The sequence below is a fragment of the Poecile atricapillus genome, unplaced genomic scaffold (assembly GCF_030490865.1).
Source record: "Poecile atricapillus isolate bPoeAtr1 unplaced genomic scaffold, bPoeAtr1.hap1 scaffold_148, whole genome shotgun sequence".
Lineage (NCBI taxonomy): Eukaryota > Metazoa > Chordata > Aves > Passeriformes > Paridae > Poecile > Poecile atricapillus.
The window spans coordinates 5,599-23,808 of NW_026709008.1; the positions used below are offsets into that span (position 1 = coordinate 5,599).

The following is an 18,210-nucleotide window of genomic DNA, read 5'->3' on the forward strand; positions in this document are numbered from 1 at the left end:
TTATAATATCATTCCAAAGGATGACAGTGGGGGAAAAAAAAATAAAGGTGGGGAAAAAAAAAGAAAAGGAAAAAAAAAGAAAAAGAAAAAAAGAAAAAAAAAAGCAAACCTCAGTCCCCTCTATCTCTTGATAACTTGGGAGTGTTTTGTGACTGAAAACAGGGAAGTAAGATTGTCTTAATTACACAGTTGCTATAGACTCGAAAAAGGAAGTTTTTGGTTGCTGGGGGTGAGGAAAGGTGGGGTAATATTCCCATATTTATGTTGGATGTTGTATATGAGATGATATTGGGTTGCTGGGGGTGAGGAAAGGTGGGGTAATATTCCCATATTTATGTTGGATGTTGTATATGAGATGATATTGAAAGAGAGGATTTGTATGAGGACTGGCAGCACTGGATCCTGCTGAAAAGCCTCAGAAGCCCCCCAGACCACCCAGAGTGGCCACAGCATCCATCCGAGAACAGCTCCCCTATGCAAGGAGAGTTCCCCCATCCAAGCAGAGCTCCCTCGTCCAGGCAATCTCTTTGCGTTTTAAACACACGTGCACTCTGCGGTTCTAGCGCACGGGTTTTGTGTTCTCTTCTCTTCCAGCTCTGGCCCCGAGGGTAGATATGTTAAAAAGAAGAGCGCCCAGCAATCTTTGTGCAGGAAGCCAAGAAGGTGCAACACGGGAGACGCAGCGGGGAGACTTTGGCAGGTGGTGCTGGTGACGCACAGAAGTTACTTTGCCTTGGGAAATCAAAAAAAAGCCGTGTCTGCTGCTTATGTAGGTGTGTTTTTGTGCCCCCGAGAAGTTGCCCGGGTCGCGCAGCGGCGGCGGAGCGGCGGCGGCTCGTCCTGGGCAGCGGCGGCAGCAGATGATGGTGGCGGCGCGGCGGTAGCGCGGCAGCGGCGGCGGCGGCAGCCCGGATCCGCGGATGCGCTGCCCATCCCCATCCCCATCCCCATCCCCATCCCCGCGCGGAAGGGACACCTGAGGCTTCGGCAGGCGGGCGGGGATCGCCGCCGTTCGGAAGGGGAGAGCGTGCCGGGGGAAGGCGGGCCGGCGTTCGGCTGTGTGTGCCGGTGGGCAGGGGGCTGGTTATCATGGCGGATCGGACGGCTCCGCGCTGCCAGCTCCGGCTGGAGTGGGTGTACGGCTACCGGGGCCACCAGTGCCGCAACAACCTGTACTACACGGCAGGGAAAGAGGTGGTGTACTTCGTGGCTGGAGTCGGCGTGGTTTACAACACCAGGGAGCACAGCCAGAAATTCTTCCTCGGGCACAACGATGATATTATCAGGTAAGGGGGCTGACTTCTCTGGTGGTGGGGTGGGGTGGGGTTTAAAGGGAAGGGAGGAGAATGTAGTGCTGGCAGAATACCCCCTCCTCGCCTCTTAGAGCTCGGCTTGGACCTGCCGGTTTAGAGCAGCTCGGATTTGTTAGCGACAGTCTCTGCGAGAGCTGAATCTGTAGATACTGTTGATTATCATTATTTTGTAGCAAAGCTTGAAAATGTTGCAATAATAAGGGAGGGAAGGTTAAGTTTTTCTATTGCACTGCACCAAAAGCAAAGCACTTGATTTCAGCACTGGAAAGAGCTCAGTGCAACAGCGCTGCAAAATCGTGGCTCCAGTACCTTGATGTTTCCAGAGCTGGGACCCCAGCTCATCGATTCTGACCTCGTACAGAAGGCAGGTGTAGCTCTCCTCGCCCTCAGCAAATCCCAGCACAAGAGTGCCACAAACATGACACGTAGCTAAAACTAATCTGGGTTTAATATCATCCAGAAAATGTAAATTCTAATCAAGTTCAGCTGTTTGCACTTCAGGCAAAAAATCCCAAGCATGCTGGTGCAAGATGGCTACAGAAGGACAGGTCTTGCTCCTCATCTGTCCAGTTCCTTGTTTTTTTCTCAAATTCTGCCTGAGAAGTGGATTTAATTAATGTTTTTGTCCTACAGAAATGCTGATTTTTTACTGCACCTCACAAAATAAAAATGCACTTACAGTGTTCAAGGTAGTCTTTAAAAAATCTGTCCAGAATACAGAAATTTCCATCAGTAAAACAGAGAATTATTGTAGCTACTACTTGATGAGAGAAATCTGAGCCTAGAATATCCTCATGAAGGATGTTGCCTGGTGATGCCACTCCTCTGAGCACAGCTATCTGCTGCCCTCCCTGTTCACCCAATTCAGCATGAATGAAGCATTTCCTGGATGATGTGAAACCAGAACAGTCCCAGGTGACTCATGGTGTGGGAGTGCTGTGGAAGCATCTGCTGAAGCCAGAGTTTTGACACTCCGTAACCAAACCACACAATTGTCATGTAATCCTTGTTTGCAGAAAGCCATCCACTTTTCCAGGAAGAGCCTTTGGCTGCTGTGCATCCTCGTAGCATCCTTCTCCTCCTTTCTGGGATGTGTTAAAGCAGCAGCATTTCCTCAAGTACAGTGCATGTGCATCAAAGTTTATTTTGCTTCCAAAGGTATTATCAGCTCCAAAAGGCTGATGAAAATAGACAGTGGGCTGCTCAGATAAGAGTCAGAATTTTAGAGGCATCTGCAGGATCATGAAATTAAAAGTTTTGGCTGTTGTATGGACATAAAATTTGATACTCTTTGGAACAGGAAATGTAATCCAAGTAAAGGGTTGTGTACTTCTGTGCTTATGTTTGAATAATTATTATAATACTTGACAGCACCTCCCTCCCCAAACTAAATGTGTTGTACAGCTTCTGTACCTTTTACTTCAAGACCTGTCACATTAGGAGTCTGCTTTTGGCAGTGTCATGTTTAGAAGGTACAACTGGGATAGAAAGAATGAATCCCTTGTATTTGTACTTTGACACTGCTTCTGCCTATTGGGCTCTTTAAAGGAAACTAGAACCATGTCTTCAAAGTAGTTGTGTCTTGAGGGACTTGCTGAATGTCCAACTCATGCTTTGGAAAGACGGGTTTTGTTTCTGATCTGCAGCACCATCAGAATTCTGGTGGAAAACTGTAGTTTCCACAAAGGATGAAACATTTGGGTCCAGAAGCCTGAGCAGAAGCCAAGCAGCAGTTCATATCAGCTCTTAGTGGCCAAGAGCTGTTGCTGTCACCAGGTTTAAGGAAGGACAGGCTATCCAGAATGCTGCTGGAATATTCTGTTGTTTGCACCTTGACACTCCAGGTTTGCTGTGCCCACTGACGTAATATCCCATCGCTGTAAGTACTTCAGAGTAGATGCTGCCTTGTGTGGTCATCACTAATATGACTAATAAATACGGGAATTTAAATTCTCACATTTTAAGCTTCACAGCTCTCATCCATTTGAGATGCATGGGATGAATGTACTTATCCAATTTTTCTGGGTTTGTTGGGATTTAGTTGCCTGAGACCGGCTTCTAAACAGCAGGGCGTGCATTTGCAGTCCAACAGGTTGTCATTTCTAAAGAGGTTTGAAACGCTGTTTGAAGAAAAAAAAATGAAAGGATTTTGGAAAATAGTGTGAATCACTGAGACTGGGAGACCTTCAAGTGGGAAGATCTTCTTCCAAGGACTGCTGTTATCTCCCTTTGTGATTTTTTTTTGTGGTTTTGAGAACGGTGTTTTGTTGAAAAAGACAATGATAAACCTGTGATTCTCTGAAGTAATGCTGTGTGTTACCTTGAAGTGTTTATTGAAGTCATGAGTGGGGATATTGGTCTTTGGTGAAAAGGGCAGGTGTGTATGTTTAATATGTTCTCCAAGATTAATAGTTCTGCCTCTTGTTTTGCATCAAAATAATGCAACTAGACATAATTTCATTTGGGCTAAAGCAGACCAGAATGTATTGGATTAAATTGCATTGTATTGGAGAAATGCCATTTTCCCCAAGCTTCACATTTGAAAGGCGGGTTGTGCCTGTACAGGAACTGAATGTTCTGCACTCTGCTAATAAGGTCGATGTTCTGAGCAGGAACAAGGGAGCTTGGAATTGTCCCGTTTTCTCTGCAATGCCACCACCAGGTGCTGTGCTTCCAGCACTTCCTCCTGAGATCCTGAACCACTGATTTAACCTTAAAGTGAGTCCTGATTTGCAGAGGAATTTGTGAATAACCTCCAGAGCATTAGATTTGACAGCAATTGAAAACTTTCAAAAGAACAGCTTTTCTTACTTCAGTGTTCTGCATTGCTTGTAGAACAGTGATCAGTTAGATCAATCCTTTCTTTTCTCTCAGTTAAGTGTTGAATGGAGACAGTTCTTTCCTATAATTTTTCTTCAAATTGTGCATGTAAAAGCCACAGCAAACAGCAAAAATGAAAATATGACCAGTTGAGATACTTCTCACTATCACTTAAAATCCAACTGATTTTATCTATTTCTGCAGAAGTCATTTGTTAACAGAGATTCCTAACCCGGAGAATTTTTCCTCTGGTGGAGTGGCAAAGTTACTTCTCTCTGGTTTTGAGTTCCAAGCATTCCTGTAGTAGTGAACAGTTGTCCTGAATATGTTACATTGTTATACACCCTGGTTTCTTGTGGAATCTGATACTTTGTATGTTATGAGTTTACAAAAGCAGTTTTGTATCCCGAGTGCCTCCACGGCAGTCTCTGGGGAGGCAGCAAGCCTGCTCGCTCTCCCAGGTCTCTGTACTACCTACAAAGCCCTCCTGTTATCCATGGATTCCAGAGCTGTTGTTTATGTAAGGCTGCTCACAGTGTACCAGCAGCATCAGATTTATCAGAATATTACTCTAAGTGTGCAGGGGGGTGCCTCTGTGCTGACAGATTGAGATTAAAACCACGGCCGTGCCAGCGGGGACGGGATTTACTGGGCTGCGGGAGCCCAGGGAGGCCTGGCTTGTTCTCCACAAGGGTCATCTCAGGAGATAGGATATGTGTCAGGATGTGGTTTGCTTGTCTTGCTGCTGTGGGGAAAAAAGGAGTAATATGCTTCAAGCAATGTTGTGTATTGCTGACCACAGTAAATACAATTTTGGAATTAGTAAATTGATGGCAGAGCTATGTAAATCAAAACCTTCATAGACAGAAGATCTAAATTGCACTTTAATATTTTTTATTTAATATTGTGTTATAATATTTCTGTTTAGAAGGTTACATTTATTTGAAGAGATCTAAAATACTTTAAATTTCTGTTCAGTTGCCACCATTTGGATGGAGACAGCAGATGTTGTAGAGGGGTGTTGAGGTTACTGTGGTTATTGTTTATCATGAGTGCATGGGAGCTGCACTTTCTGCAGCTTGGGCTAACCCTGGGCTTCAGGCACCCGAGGTGACCTCCCAGGGCTGCTGAGATTCAGTGACCTAAGGAGAGCACAGGAGAGATTTTCAACATCAGAAATTCCAGCCCTGTTTCTTGGCAGCTGCCACACCAGTGCCCCCACCAAGCCATCCAGACCTGACAGACATGGCACACCTGGGTGAGGCAGGCTTTTGGGAACTGTTTTGAGGCAGCAAGTTATTAAATGAGTTTCATATGAAAGAAATTAACTCCTCATAAAAACTCCTCTAATCAGCTTGTTGCTTCATTTGCTTTCAATGCTGGAAAACCTGGGGAAAATGCTGTTTATTCCATGAAGTTCCAGTGGCCTCTTTTGCCTCTACTCCAGTGCTGTGCTGTGATTAGATTTGAAGTCTTTATCAGAGTGTGTGCTGCTATAAATTGGATTCTTAAATATCTGTGTTAATGCATCAGATGTGCTGAAATACACAGTTACAGTATCTTATTGAAAGTGATTTAGAAGTACTTAAACCAGTTAAAAATGGAGAGAAACCCAGCAGGTATTTGCCACTATATGTTGTTGAGAATGGTCATCATTTAACCACAGCCTTTAACCAGAGCAGTCTAAACCTAATTTTTTAATACATTTTTTTACATTTCCTATGTGTTAAGTCTCTGAAATTTTTTTACTTATTTCAACTTGATATCAGATGGCCAGGAGTAGTGATGGTCAGGTAGTTGTGTGTAATCACTCTTTACCAGGATAAAAACTCACAGAAAATGTTTCCATACTAGTTAACAATTTCAAATTAAAAAAAAAAAAAAAAAAAAAAAAAAATTCCACAGCTCCAAGTATTGGAATGCTTCTGTGTCAAAGTAGGAGGGGATTTGAGGTCTGTAAAAAGGTCTTCTGCTGATTTGCCAGCTGCTCAGGTTTTTGGGAACCTTGGTAAAGAGCAAAAATGCCTCCTTTTCTTCCCACCTAAAGACAGTTCTTCGGAACATCAGCTTGTTTTTCATGAGGTGCATTTCTAGCCCAGGAACATTCAGTTGTCTGCACTGGCTGTCCAAGAGACACGTTGAATTTAAATTCCCCTTTAGAGGTGGTATTTATAAAGGCCTGGGAACAGACCTCTAAGGTTTAGTGAGGCCTGATCTTAAGGCAGAGTGTTTGTTTATGTCAAGCTTCTTGAAGCATTCCAGCAGCACAATGAACCTTGGTATGCTTAACCTTATTGCTGGAACTTCTGTGGGTGCTGGCAGTGAAGTCTGTTCTTTCTTCTGTGACAGATGGATGGAAATACACCAAAATTATGGTGATTTGAACAGAACATAAAATAATAAATAAAAAATAAAGGCTACTCTCAGAGTGATACAGCAACCCTGCTATTTTGGCTGCCTAACACTCCTTGTTCCAAAAGATTTTACTGGATTTTTTATAGGGAATTTTGAGTGCCTCCATTATTTTAGCAGACTTTAATGTGCTAGGTATAATCCTATGTGAAAATCTGGCATCTCTTCATGCCAAACATCTGTTTTCTTGTCCTCAGAAACTGTCTTCCATATGCAAAGGTAAATACTGCAAGTGTCATTTACTGTGGTAGTAACCTACTACTTGCAAATATTAACTGCAAAATAACAGCTTTGGGCAAGATGAGCCATGCTGTTGAAGAAGAATTGTCTGGGTTTTTTTAAAGAGGTTTTGTTTATTTTAGAAACAAACTGTAGTAAAAAAGACAATAAAATACACCCTCAGTTTTTTACAGCTGTAGGTACAGTTAAGGCTGGAGCCCTTTTGCCTTCACCCTGACGAGGCAGACCAGGCTTCCTCTTCTGTATCCTAAGAGCCCTTTAACTGGAGGTTGGTCACAGTCAGCTGCTGTCTGACCAGAAAAAGTGTGAAATGTCAATTTCTTTAACTTTTCCTTTCATCTCTCTAGTGTATGAGCACTATTTGTAAAGAACTGAAAGGACCTTTTGGCTTCTCCCAATGATGGAATCTATGATTAGGTAAAAGCTGAGCTTTCTCTGTGGCTTCTCTCTGACAGCAGATCAGAGATGAGGCCACTGGGACCTGCTCTCTGGCCCTGGTCACACCAGTGCTGAGCATGTACAAGTGTGGCTGCACTTAAATCACTTAAATGAGGTTTTAGCAGTAGGTCTACAGCAGGTTCCTGATCCCTCTAGGATTCTGAGGGATTCTCATCTGTTTAGAAATTATTTATTTAAAAAAAAATTGAAATTCTGTTCAGTGAAACTGCTCTCTTTTACTGGCTGTAAAACAAGTTTATAATACGCAGTTGTGTTCCTGAATCCAGGTCTTGGGCAGATGCAGTGATTGTTCCATGTGTGCTGGCCTTTTACTTACACAGGGGGTTTGTTTGGGTTTTTAAAAATATGTGGCATCTGCAAGTGGCCACAAGTGTCCAGAAGGATATTATACTGAGTCTTTAGGAAAGCTGTCTTTAGCTGAAAGAGCTATTTTAAAGCTCATGCTTGTCAGACTGAGGAGGTTTGTGTGGTTCTGTCGGGGACTTCGAGCTGCTTTGGGATGGGCATCTCTGTGCTGCATCCCCTATAATGCAGCCCCTCCCTCCCTGCCAAGAGGGGAATAATGCCCCTGCCTTTCCCCAGGGAGTTCTCTGGGTGGTTAGCTTGGGTGTGTGGCTGTGGCCTTGCAGTGAGCTGTTCCTCTGCTCCCACCTGCCCTGCTGGGGCTGGGGCTGGCTGTGCAAACGTGAGGCTCGGCACAGCTGAGATCTAGCCCAGAGTTACTGGTTCCACACATGCCCAGCTCCTGCCTTGGTGGCCCTTTCACTGGATAATACTGGAACTGAGCTTGAAAGAGTTGCACCCGGGCTATGGGGTTGCAGAAAAGAGAATTTTACCAAAGACACTTAGAGCAAGCAGCTCACCCAAATCCCAGACAGGAATACTGCAGTACCTGCTTGGCTGCACGTTGGGTTAATGTAACTCTGTGGGTCTGGCAGCATTCATTAATTGTGTCAATAAGTAATAATTAATTGAGCGTTTGCAATAGATGCACAACAGAGCCACACACACTCCCATTCTCTTCTTTGAGACTTGGTGAGATTTTTAATTGTTTAATGTTGTTAAATAATGGGGTTAAAGAAATGCTACTTGCCTTTTCTTTAACTTTGTGTGTGGCATTTTCCTCCTTTTATTTCCCACAATGCATTCTTTAATCTATTGGTTTCTACATTACAGATCATGCCATTCAGAATGCATTCAAAATTTTGGGGGCCTTCTTTTGGATATGGGACTCTGGAATATAGTTTGTGATATAATTGTATCACAGATCTTCAAATTAATATTTCAAATTCATTTCAAATGAAAATTTGACATTTCATATTGTGACAGAAAATTTTGGCAATGAATAAATTAAGAGAGCTAGTTCCCATTATTTCTCTTCCATTAAGAGGAGGAAAACCACCCTTTTAAAGGAATCTACACATCTGTTTTAGGCTCATCTCTCTTCCATCTTATCTCCTCTCTGGCAAGGACTGTTCAGATTATAAAAAATATATTCTTTTTAAAATCACTTTTCATAAATTCAGGTTCTCCCTGGCAGAACACTAATAGTTTTGTGGAAAAAAAGCAATTTTATAAATAATTGCAATCTTGAGAAAATGGATCTAAAGTAATTTCTTCCTTTGAAATAGAATTTAGCCAAGATGGTAGGGTTTTGTGTTTTTTGTTAATTTCATTTTCATGTTTAATTTTCCCATGGCTTCTATCAGATTTTCAAATTTATTTATTTTTTCTCCTTTAAGGAGATAAATTTAATGGAGAGAGAAATAAAATACATCATGAAAGCTAGCATTTTAGCTTTGTTTGCAGAATGGGCAGAAGGAGGCCTCACACTGGCTCTTGGCTGCTCCCTTCCCATGAGAGCTTGTCCATTGTAATTCTCACCTTAGGTTTGCACTGAAGAATTAGGTGTGATATATCTTTTTGTCTTATCTGGCATGGGTGAAAAGAATGAAGGAAAAAGGATATTTTGCTCAGGAAAGATGTAGGAGAATAGAGAAGCAAGTAGATGTCTGAACTGCTATCAAGGACATGTGAAGCCTTCTTTAATAGCTTGTAAATTTTAATGCTCTGAAAGAAGCGATGCAGAGACCTGTTTCTCTGCCCCTGCACACGAGCAAGTGTGTTGCTTTTTCCCACTCCTGGCTGGCTGCCACGGTATGGTTAAATCTGGAAGTCTGCCCAACCCCGCTGAATGCACTCGATTAGCAGATTTTATTGGAGCAGCACCACCCGCATCTTAGCCTGGGTTTGTGCTCCGGGATTCTGCTCAGTCCCACCCTCCGTGTGCCGGGGCACGGGGCGCTGCTCCCTCCGGCTGCTCAGGAGGAGGCACACGGCTGGCATGGGCAGTGAACGTCCTGTATTTCCCACACCAGCAGCTGCGGCTGAAGGTCTCTGTCCTGCTGGGAAGGGGAAGGCAAACCCCCCGTGACATCCCTGATACCATAATCTAGAGAAAAACCCCAAGTATTAGCAAATGACAAGCAGTAAACCAGATTATAGCTGCCTGAAGCTACATGCTGCCAGGCAGTTACATAATGGCACAAAACTCTTCAGCCTCCACTGCAGCACTGAGCCTAAAATACAGCAAAAAGGGCTCTGGTGAGCCCAGCTCTGCAAGGTTTCACTGAAAGCACAGGTTCCCAATCTCTGCTCTGAAGAGTTGGCTGAGAAACCAAGAGAAAAAGAGAAATAACAGTAATGGGCAAGAAAATGAGTCACAGTGCTTACATAAAGACATAGAAAGGCATAATTCCATGTTTGTTTACATAACTCCTTGTATTAGTCTCACAAAACAGAAGTTTAAAAGGCATTCTTTGGATCATCGTAACCTCCCTTAAATACAGCATGTTGTGGATTTTGGTGGTGTCATAACTTCACACCTGCTCTTTCCTGTTTGTGTCTGTGACTGGCTGCACATCCATTAAAACACAGGTTAAATTAATAACTGGTTGGATAATTAATAACTTTATATTGCATTAAAAGACATGTTTTGAATAATAGGGAGGGTCTTATATTCGGAGGGATCCTAGTGCAGCTGGTTCTGAGGAAGGACAGATAAGCTGAAGTAGTTTGTGTGCATCTTTTCAAAATGAGTCTTTCAGCAGAACAGGAAGGTTGGTGAACACTTCCAGTGACATCCTGCTGCAATTAGAAATGTAATACTGGAAGTTTTACTTATGGAAAACATTAATTTCACAACATGGTATAACTTTCTGTTTGCAGCCTGCTGTATTTCGTACTCTTTTGATAAGAGTTCATTTTGAAGTGACTGTAAAGCAGTCCCATAAACATGACAAGTTACTGTTGAGGTGGATTTGGATGTGGCTTGTGGGCTTTGAACAGCGTGTCAGGTTTTGTGTGGTTACTTTCCATTGTCTGGCTGTGGTGCTCCTTGAGACCTCAAAGGCAGGACCTGAATTCATTTCATGTGTAAGGGCAGCTTTCCTCAAACCTCTACCAAGTCTGGTGCCTAAAATAACACTAAATAGAGGTTCTGAACCTTTTCCCTTCATGTTTTTCCCCAACTACCCATTTTGTAGCCAGCAGAGAAGAGAAGTTATCTGATTCAGAGAACTTGCTAAATTCCCAGACTCTGGGCTCACTTTTTGCTATTTCTCTTCCCTTTCTGAGGAGTTACCACAGACATAATTTGCTTTCCAGCCATGATGATGGCTCTGTGGGCACTGCCTTATGTGTGAACATATGAATTGCTCTGTTACACAGATGGATCATTTTAAAAGCTTGGAAGTAAACTAACCTTCCACGTCTAAAATTTCTAGAAAATACTTGAATTTCCAGGGCTTGTTTGTTTGCTTTGATGGGAACCAGGCTGTGGATCTTTAACTTTCCAGAGCCTGGTGGATACACGAGTGTGACTAGTCATGTGAGGAAATCTTAGATGTGCATGGGAGATGGGTGACAGCTATTTATTTTTGTAAATGCCTATTTTAAGAATATTGTAAATCTGAACAGAGAGTCTTGTTCTCTGAGAGCTGGCCTTATGTGAGATAAAACATGATTTTCCTGTGAGGGAGCTGAGAAAGCAGCATGCATTTGTCTGAGGAAGGAATATTTTGGCATTTGTGTCTACATCAGTATAACTTCACAATTGCATTTTTGTTGCCTGTTGGTGAAGGGTCATAAGATAATTTAAATTAGGAATAACCACGTATTTTGTGATTCAACCGAGGACAGACTAAATGAGGTATGAATATACTGCTGTTAGATAACTCAGCTCTTCAGAATGCCCTGTTTCTTGCTGCATTAAATAGTTATTTGAATGTGTATTGCATTTCACATTTTCCTCGTGGTATCTGCTATTTTTCATTTTCAATCTGTGGGACTCCCCACTGCCTAGGGGTAAATGTTCTTTTACCTTGTCATTTAGTTTGGTAGCAGTCACTTTATATAGGATGACAGTTTAGTGGCCTGCACACATTTTTTTCTGCTTTCTTCTTCCCTATTAGATATAACAATTTTATCAACCTGAGCTCCTCAAAACTGAATATCTGCTGCAGCTGCCACAGGCTGCTATCAACAGAGCTGGAGTTTCTGTGATCCACCTCAGCCATTGCCATTGTCAGGATTGTGTTTGGGGTTTTTAAACATATGTATGCTCACAAATACATATAAATTGTGTGTGTGTATATATCTATCTATATCTATATCTATATCTATATCTATATCTATATCTATATCTATATCTATATCTATATCTATATCTATATCTATATCTATATCTATATCTATATCTATATCTACAATATTATATTATTATGCACTATTATGTAATGCATAAGTATAAAAAAATTATATTTTTGGCTTTCAAATAAACTGTTGACTAAATGTCATCACACCATTACCCCTTTCTCCTCCTCTTTTCTGTGCTGGAGGAAGCAGCAGGGAGTGATGTCCCTTCATTCCATTTATGAACGGACTGCACTTAAACCTGGAATTGCTAAGCAGCTGGGACTATGTAGAGCTGTTCAGTATTGGCACATCTAAGCTTTTTCTGAGTGCTGGCAGAAATTTAGGCTCCTAGGAAATGTTTCCAGTAAAAAAAATATAATCTCTATCATTGTGACAGGAGGGGTTTTTCTCTAGTATGTGACAGAAATTTAAGAAGAAAAAAGGTGAGATTCACCAACAAAAGCAATTGCCACAACCATGGTTTGTTCTTTCAGGCTTGGGCTGTGGCTTTAGGACAACATGCCCAAATATGTTAAAACAGAAGAGCTTTACTGTATGTCAGCATGAATTTAAGGCATCAGACATTGCATTCCGCTCAGGAGGTCCTGGGGATTTTTAGCTCTTCATTTCTCTCTTCTGAAGACAGACCATGGCATTTCAAATGTCATTTTCAGTTATGTCCTGCAGTGGTTATTCCTGTGGGAATGTTAGCATACTGTTTCTAGCATGTTGGATTTCAGTTTTTCTCCTGGCTCCCTCGAGTCAGTGAGGTAGAACTGCTTTACTGGTACCTCTGGCACCCACCACCCCAAATGGGAAGGTTCCAAAGGAATGACAGCTGGGGTGGGTTGGTCTCCCATTTTATTCTTGGATTGCTCATGGATGTGGGGCTTCCCAGACTCGGTTGTTCATGCAGCGTGCCAACACATTGCACCTGTCTTACCTTGAAAATGTAAGCATGTGGTTTTGATCAGCTCTTTCAGATACCGGCAAAAAGCCTGAAGAATTTGGTTCATAGAAAAATTTGGCAGCATCTCATACATTCAGAACATAAGCTTTATTTTTCTTAATTAGAATCCTCATTTGTATTTTAGATTATGCTTTGTTTGATTGAATATTTTTTCCTTTTTTCTCAAATTGATTTTATTTATATTTCTTACATTGTTGTAACAAGAAGGCCCTGCTGACAGAGTGAATAAAGATGAGTGCTTCTCACCAGCCTTCAGGGAGATGACTTCAGAGTTATCAATTAAACTCCCACTCATCTGCTGGAATCTGCTCTTCACCATGACCACACAGTCACCCCCCTAAAGGCTGCCTCAGTCTCTCTAAATCTGAGACATTCTCAGACTAATATATGGGAAGTTTCCTCACTGTCTTATTTCCTCTTCATTCTGTTTTTCCATCCTTTTTTGTTTCTTTGCTTGTTCCATTCTTACCCTTCTGCATAAAAATCCGTATTTATATTGCCCTCAACCACTCCCCTCAGTGGTTGAGGGCAATTCAATTCATCAGTAGAGGTGTTTGTTCTGAAAAAAGGGCTGGATTGTTCCTAGAACACTAACCTCAAACCTAAGAGAAACCAACTTTCTGTGGAACAAGTGATTTCCATCTGCCTGGGAGGAGCTGGGACCTCTAAAGGCATTTAGGTATTACCCCTAAAGGCCTTAAGTGAAAACCTACAAGGCTCCTCTTCCTAAACATACATCTCCAAGTGAAGGAGGTTCTAAAATAAGGAATTGTTGGAAAATAGATGCCAATCCCCAGGTTTTATGGGAGGTTTTTGAACTGTACCTGGAGGTTGTAAAACACTGGTAAGGGGTGACATCCTGTTGGACTTGGTCTGGATAATTCAGGAAAAGTTAAAAACCCCATCCAGTGAACCCTGTTTTCAGCCAAATATGGTAACTTGGATGTTATTACACTGAAGTGCAATCATTTCCATAATTTTCTAATTAAATGAAAAAGTTACTATGATGTAATATCATGCTAAACAAAACAATTTTTTTGAGGTGTGTTCCAGACAGGTTATGAATTTCATTTCTGAAGTAAAAGTGCAAACATTTCTAGATATGTTTATGGCTTCGTTGTAAGATCATGAAAGCCAAAGTATATAATTTTACTATTTTAATATTTGAATAATGAATATAGAATAAAGCTTTGGCTTTCAATTTTTCTTTCTAATTCTGAGATGATTACAGATCTTTTTTTACTTATTCCAGCTGCCTGCAGAATACAAAAATAAAAGCAAATGTATGCTAAATGCATTGCTCAAATTAACACACATTAAAATTCTGGTTGTTTCTCAACTCGTCTGATATTTTTGCAAAAGAGAGCAGAATGTGGATAATGTGTCCCACATCAGTCATCTCTATTGATCTTTTGCTTTCAGGAATACAAATGTGATCAGAGAATACTGACAGCTGTAAGTGTATCAGTACTGCAGACTGTAATATAGATAATTATAACCAACAAACTTAGGTACCACTGGCATGGATCTCTCCTCAGTTTTTCCTTCTATGGCAAATCTGGGAATTCCTCCAGTGCACCATTACCTGAATTAAGTCTGCTTCCCATTTGATCTATTTGCCTGTATTGGGAGCACAACAAAAGATCTGAATCCCCAAATCAGCTCAGGAGCTGGATTGCAGTACAAAATTCTAATAAAAATACCCTGAGGTGTGTCCCACAGACCCTGGGGAGGCAGTAACTTGAGTTAGCTGAATTTATTGTGTTCAAATCCTACATTTTAATATGCACTTAAAACATGATTGTGGAAACAACTCTGGGGAAAACAGCATTTTGATTTATTTCGCTTCAGAGTGAAGCAGAGACAGGGGATGTCAGATGCACTTGGCATGTTGGTATTAACTCCTGGTGTTTGGAATCTCTAGAGTAAAATTTTCTATTGTAGAAGTCCAAGAAATAATTTGATTTTCTAGTCCTGATGAATTACAGCTTCTCATCTGAAAGCCCTGCTCATATCCACATGAGTCTGAAAAAATAGATCTTTAGAGCTTGCACAGCCTTTGTGAGATTCCAGGAGGCAAAGGAATATTTTATTTTGGCTTGTGTAATTATTATTAATGTTTACATTTGAAGCTGCTTCTTTCTTCATTAGACAGAGGATTGATGGAATGATAAAATGGACTTCTAACTCCTCAGGCAGCCTGCTTTTGTATGGCCCTCCAGACTGGGGTGAACTTTATTTTCTAAGTAACTAATAAAGTAATTCCTGTCTTTTCTCCTTAGTTTAATATATATTTTTAATAAAAGCAGATAAAATACTTACAAAACATGACAGTACACGAATTAGAGGAAATATTCAATAACATCACAGGAAAATACTAAGGATTAAAAAGAAATTAGAAGTGGAACAATAAAACATTTTAAAGTGACTATACGGAGCTGATTTGACAATTAAGCATCATAGAATGATTGTTTTACACATAAAAATAATTAATGAACCAAGAAACACAAAAAAATTAAAATAAACCTTTTTCCTGATTATAATTTCTATATACAATTAACTTCTAAAAATGACTAAGGTGAATTTCTGCCTTTCACTAGATACAGGTGCAGCTTCTTTAATTCACAGACTTTTGGAGTTTTACACAAACAGTAACAGTTTCCTACCATTTCAGTAATTTCTGTAAAGATAAACTCAACAATATTTGTATGTGTTGAGCAAAGGAAGATGTGTCTTGATGGTGATTTTTCTAAAACACATGAGTTGAGAGTATTTAGGTGTATTTTCACAAGTGGAGCAAAATACACAGCATCCCTGAGTGAGCAACTGAGCTCTGGAACATTTCAAATAACTGCAGGCAGTGCCACGAGCCAAGCTCCCATTAAAAGTGTGTTCTTTGCTTACTTGTGACTAATAAGAATTCTCTTTCAGTGTAAAGCTTCAGAATGAGCTTTCTTTCTCTTGGCATTCAGAAACCTCCACTCAGCCAAGCAAACACCGCAGATCCACGAGATGTTTAGTGTAACATCCCTGTCTTAGACACCAGAGATTCCATTGGGAAAAAGACCTTGGCTGGAGAATGAATTTTGTGCTATCAAATTGATGTGGACTAGAGCCTTTACTTTTGCTCTGATAAAAAGCAGCTCTGTCCTGTGAGAATTTCCTGTTGTCTGCCACCTGTTAAGCACAGATTGTTCTCAGGTGAGTGTTTCACCTGAATTCAATCAGCAGAATTTGGAAGTAACAGAACTGACCCCAGCAATGAGCAATGGAAGTCCCTGCACCTGGGCTTGCCAGGCCCTCATTTGTAACAAACGTGGGCCAGCTGGAAGGGGGAGGGAGCAGGAGGTTATAGAAAGGGTTCAGTTGTTCAGCTGCCCTCTCTAAAGCTACTCTGGAGCCTTGGTGAGTATTTCTTTTATGTATTTATGCCTTTTAAAACAGCCAAATAACCAAAAAAATTTGACTTACAAAGCCTGTGGTGGAACGGAGAAAAGGCTAAAAGGGAAGCAGTGTGAAATTCTGATCAGCATTCAATTCTGAATGTATTGCTTTGGTGTTTTCCTTTTTATCTTTCTGGGTTTTATGTGCAGGTTATTGGTATTCTATTGGTGAATAATTTGTTGGTTTTATCATGGTGCTGCGTAACTCTGTCACCAGCAGGACAGCAGAGTATGGGGAAATCAAGGTGTTGGATTTAATATGTAATTGTTCTGTGTGTTGGCTCTAAAAGCAATGGTACTTAGCTGCTTTTTGTTTAATAACAGGCTAGAGCTGGGTGAGGTCTTGCAGCTAGAATAGGCTCTGGGAAACCAGGTAAATTCTCTTCTCTGAGAAGTTTAACAGAAGTTTTGTTTAATCTATCTCAGCTTGAAACAGCTTGAAATTTGATACTTCAAATATTCAGGCTGTGTCAGACAATGTAAAACAAGGTAACAAAAGTCACTTATTTTAGGAAGTGCCCTTCTCAAAAAAACTAAACTGTTTTGTGGACAATTGTAGAGAAACCTTTCTTGTCTGAATTATTAGAAAAAAAGGAAAAATTGATTTATAATAAGTATTTATTATAATTCAAACGTGTTTGAATTTTTAGGAACTGTGTTTGTATTTGTGTTCTGTATAATTAACTGGTGAAGCAAGAGCGTTCATAGAACTGGTTTGGAGAACAGACCCTTTCTGATGTTACATATGGCTCCTATTTGCTCTCCAGTGGTTTCTGCCCCAGTTGATGTTTGTTGTGCACTTCAGCGTGGCCAAACAGGGAGCAGGATCTCCACATGATCATATAAGAACTTGCTATTTCTTTCCTATTTCTGCTGATTTTCAACCTTTGAAATAGAAAGGTATTTTCCCTGAGAACAGTTGTTGGCCTTGGCCTTGCATTTTGGTGAGATAATGACAAAAAAGCATTCTGAGTATCACTGAAAACTCCCACTGTCCTGAGGGGGTCTAAAAATGAGCATTTTTTACCAGCCACATCTAATACTGCCACATTTCTCATTTCTGTACACACTCAGTGTACAGAGAATGATCTGCTTCTGACCCATGAAATGCAGCTCAGTGTGTGTTGGTTTGATATGTTATTGAATCAGACCCTTCCTCTGCTCTTCTTCTTGCCACTAAAGTGCCTAAACTTTAAGTGTTGTAGGGCAGGATAGCCATGAGAAGAAGGCTCAAACGGGATGCAGCTGTGTGTTTGTTGCCCTTGAAGTAAGAACACTTTCCCCAGGCTCAAAATCCTTATTTCTGATAATCAGGTGAGGGCAAACCTATGCAAACAGCATTATTATCCCAGTGTGAATTTTTTAACAACAGCCTGGCAGTTTTGTTAGACCACACGATTTGTCATAGATGTAAATATACCTGGGGATTTTCAACAGGATGAGATGAAATCTCTTAAAATAAAAATGAAAGTGGGAGTGATCCAGGAAAGTTGTGACAATGGTTGGTTTCTTTTTCTTGTTCTCTGCAGTATTTCCCATTTCTCCTTGGCTGTTCTCTGGGCTTTTTAGTTATTTTTATCACATCTTCTATATTCATTTTGCAGCTCCCCCATGGTTCCTCTTTTTGTCAGCTTTGTCTTTTGTCTGTCCTGTTTCCAAAATTTTCTTCCCATTTTCCCTCTCTTCTTTGTTAGCTGTTTCTGCAAATGTTTTGATTCAGACTGTGATCTGCATAGTTATACCCATATTCAGTGCTGACTGTTGGCTATACAAAAAGCAGAGCAGATCCAAGAAACGCCAAAGCAGTTGTGCCTGAGTCAGCCTCTGAAGGGAAGGGGAGAATCCCCCCTGGGAATAC

General features: G+C 41.0%; 1 protein-coding gene across 2 annotated transcripts in view; it reads left to right on the forward strand.

Moving 5' to 3' along the window:
• Nucleotides 1-732: 732 nt before the first annotated feature.
• The window catches only part of LOC131574207 (echinoderm microtubule-associated protein-like 6), an 85,193-nt gene continuing 67,715 nt past the window's right edge, over nucleotides 733-18,210 (forward strand). For both annotated transcript variants that reach the window (XM_058828628.1, XM_058828629.1), the window contains exon 1: nucleotides 733-1,286. In XM_058828628.1, the coding sequence (XP_058684611.1) occupies nucleotides 1,090-1,286 (197 nt within the window). In that variant the 5' untranslated portion in view covers nucleotides 733-1,089. The remainder of the gene's footprint in view (nucleotides 1,287-18,210) is intronic.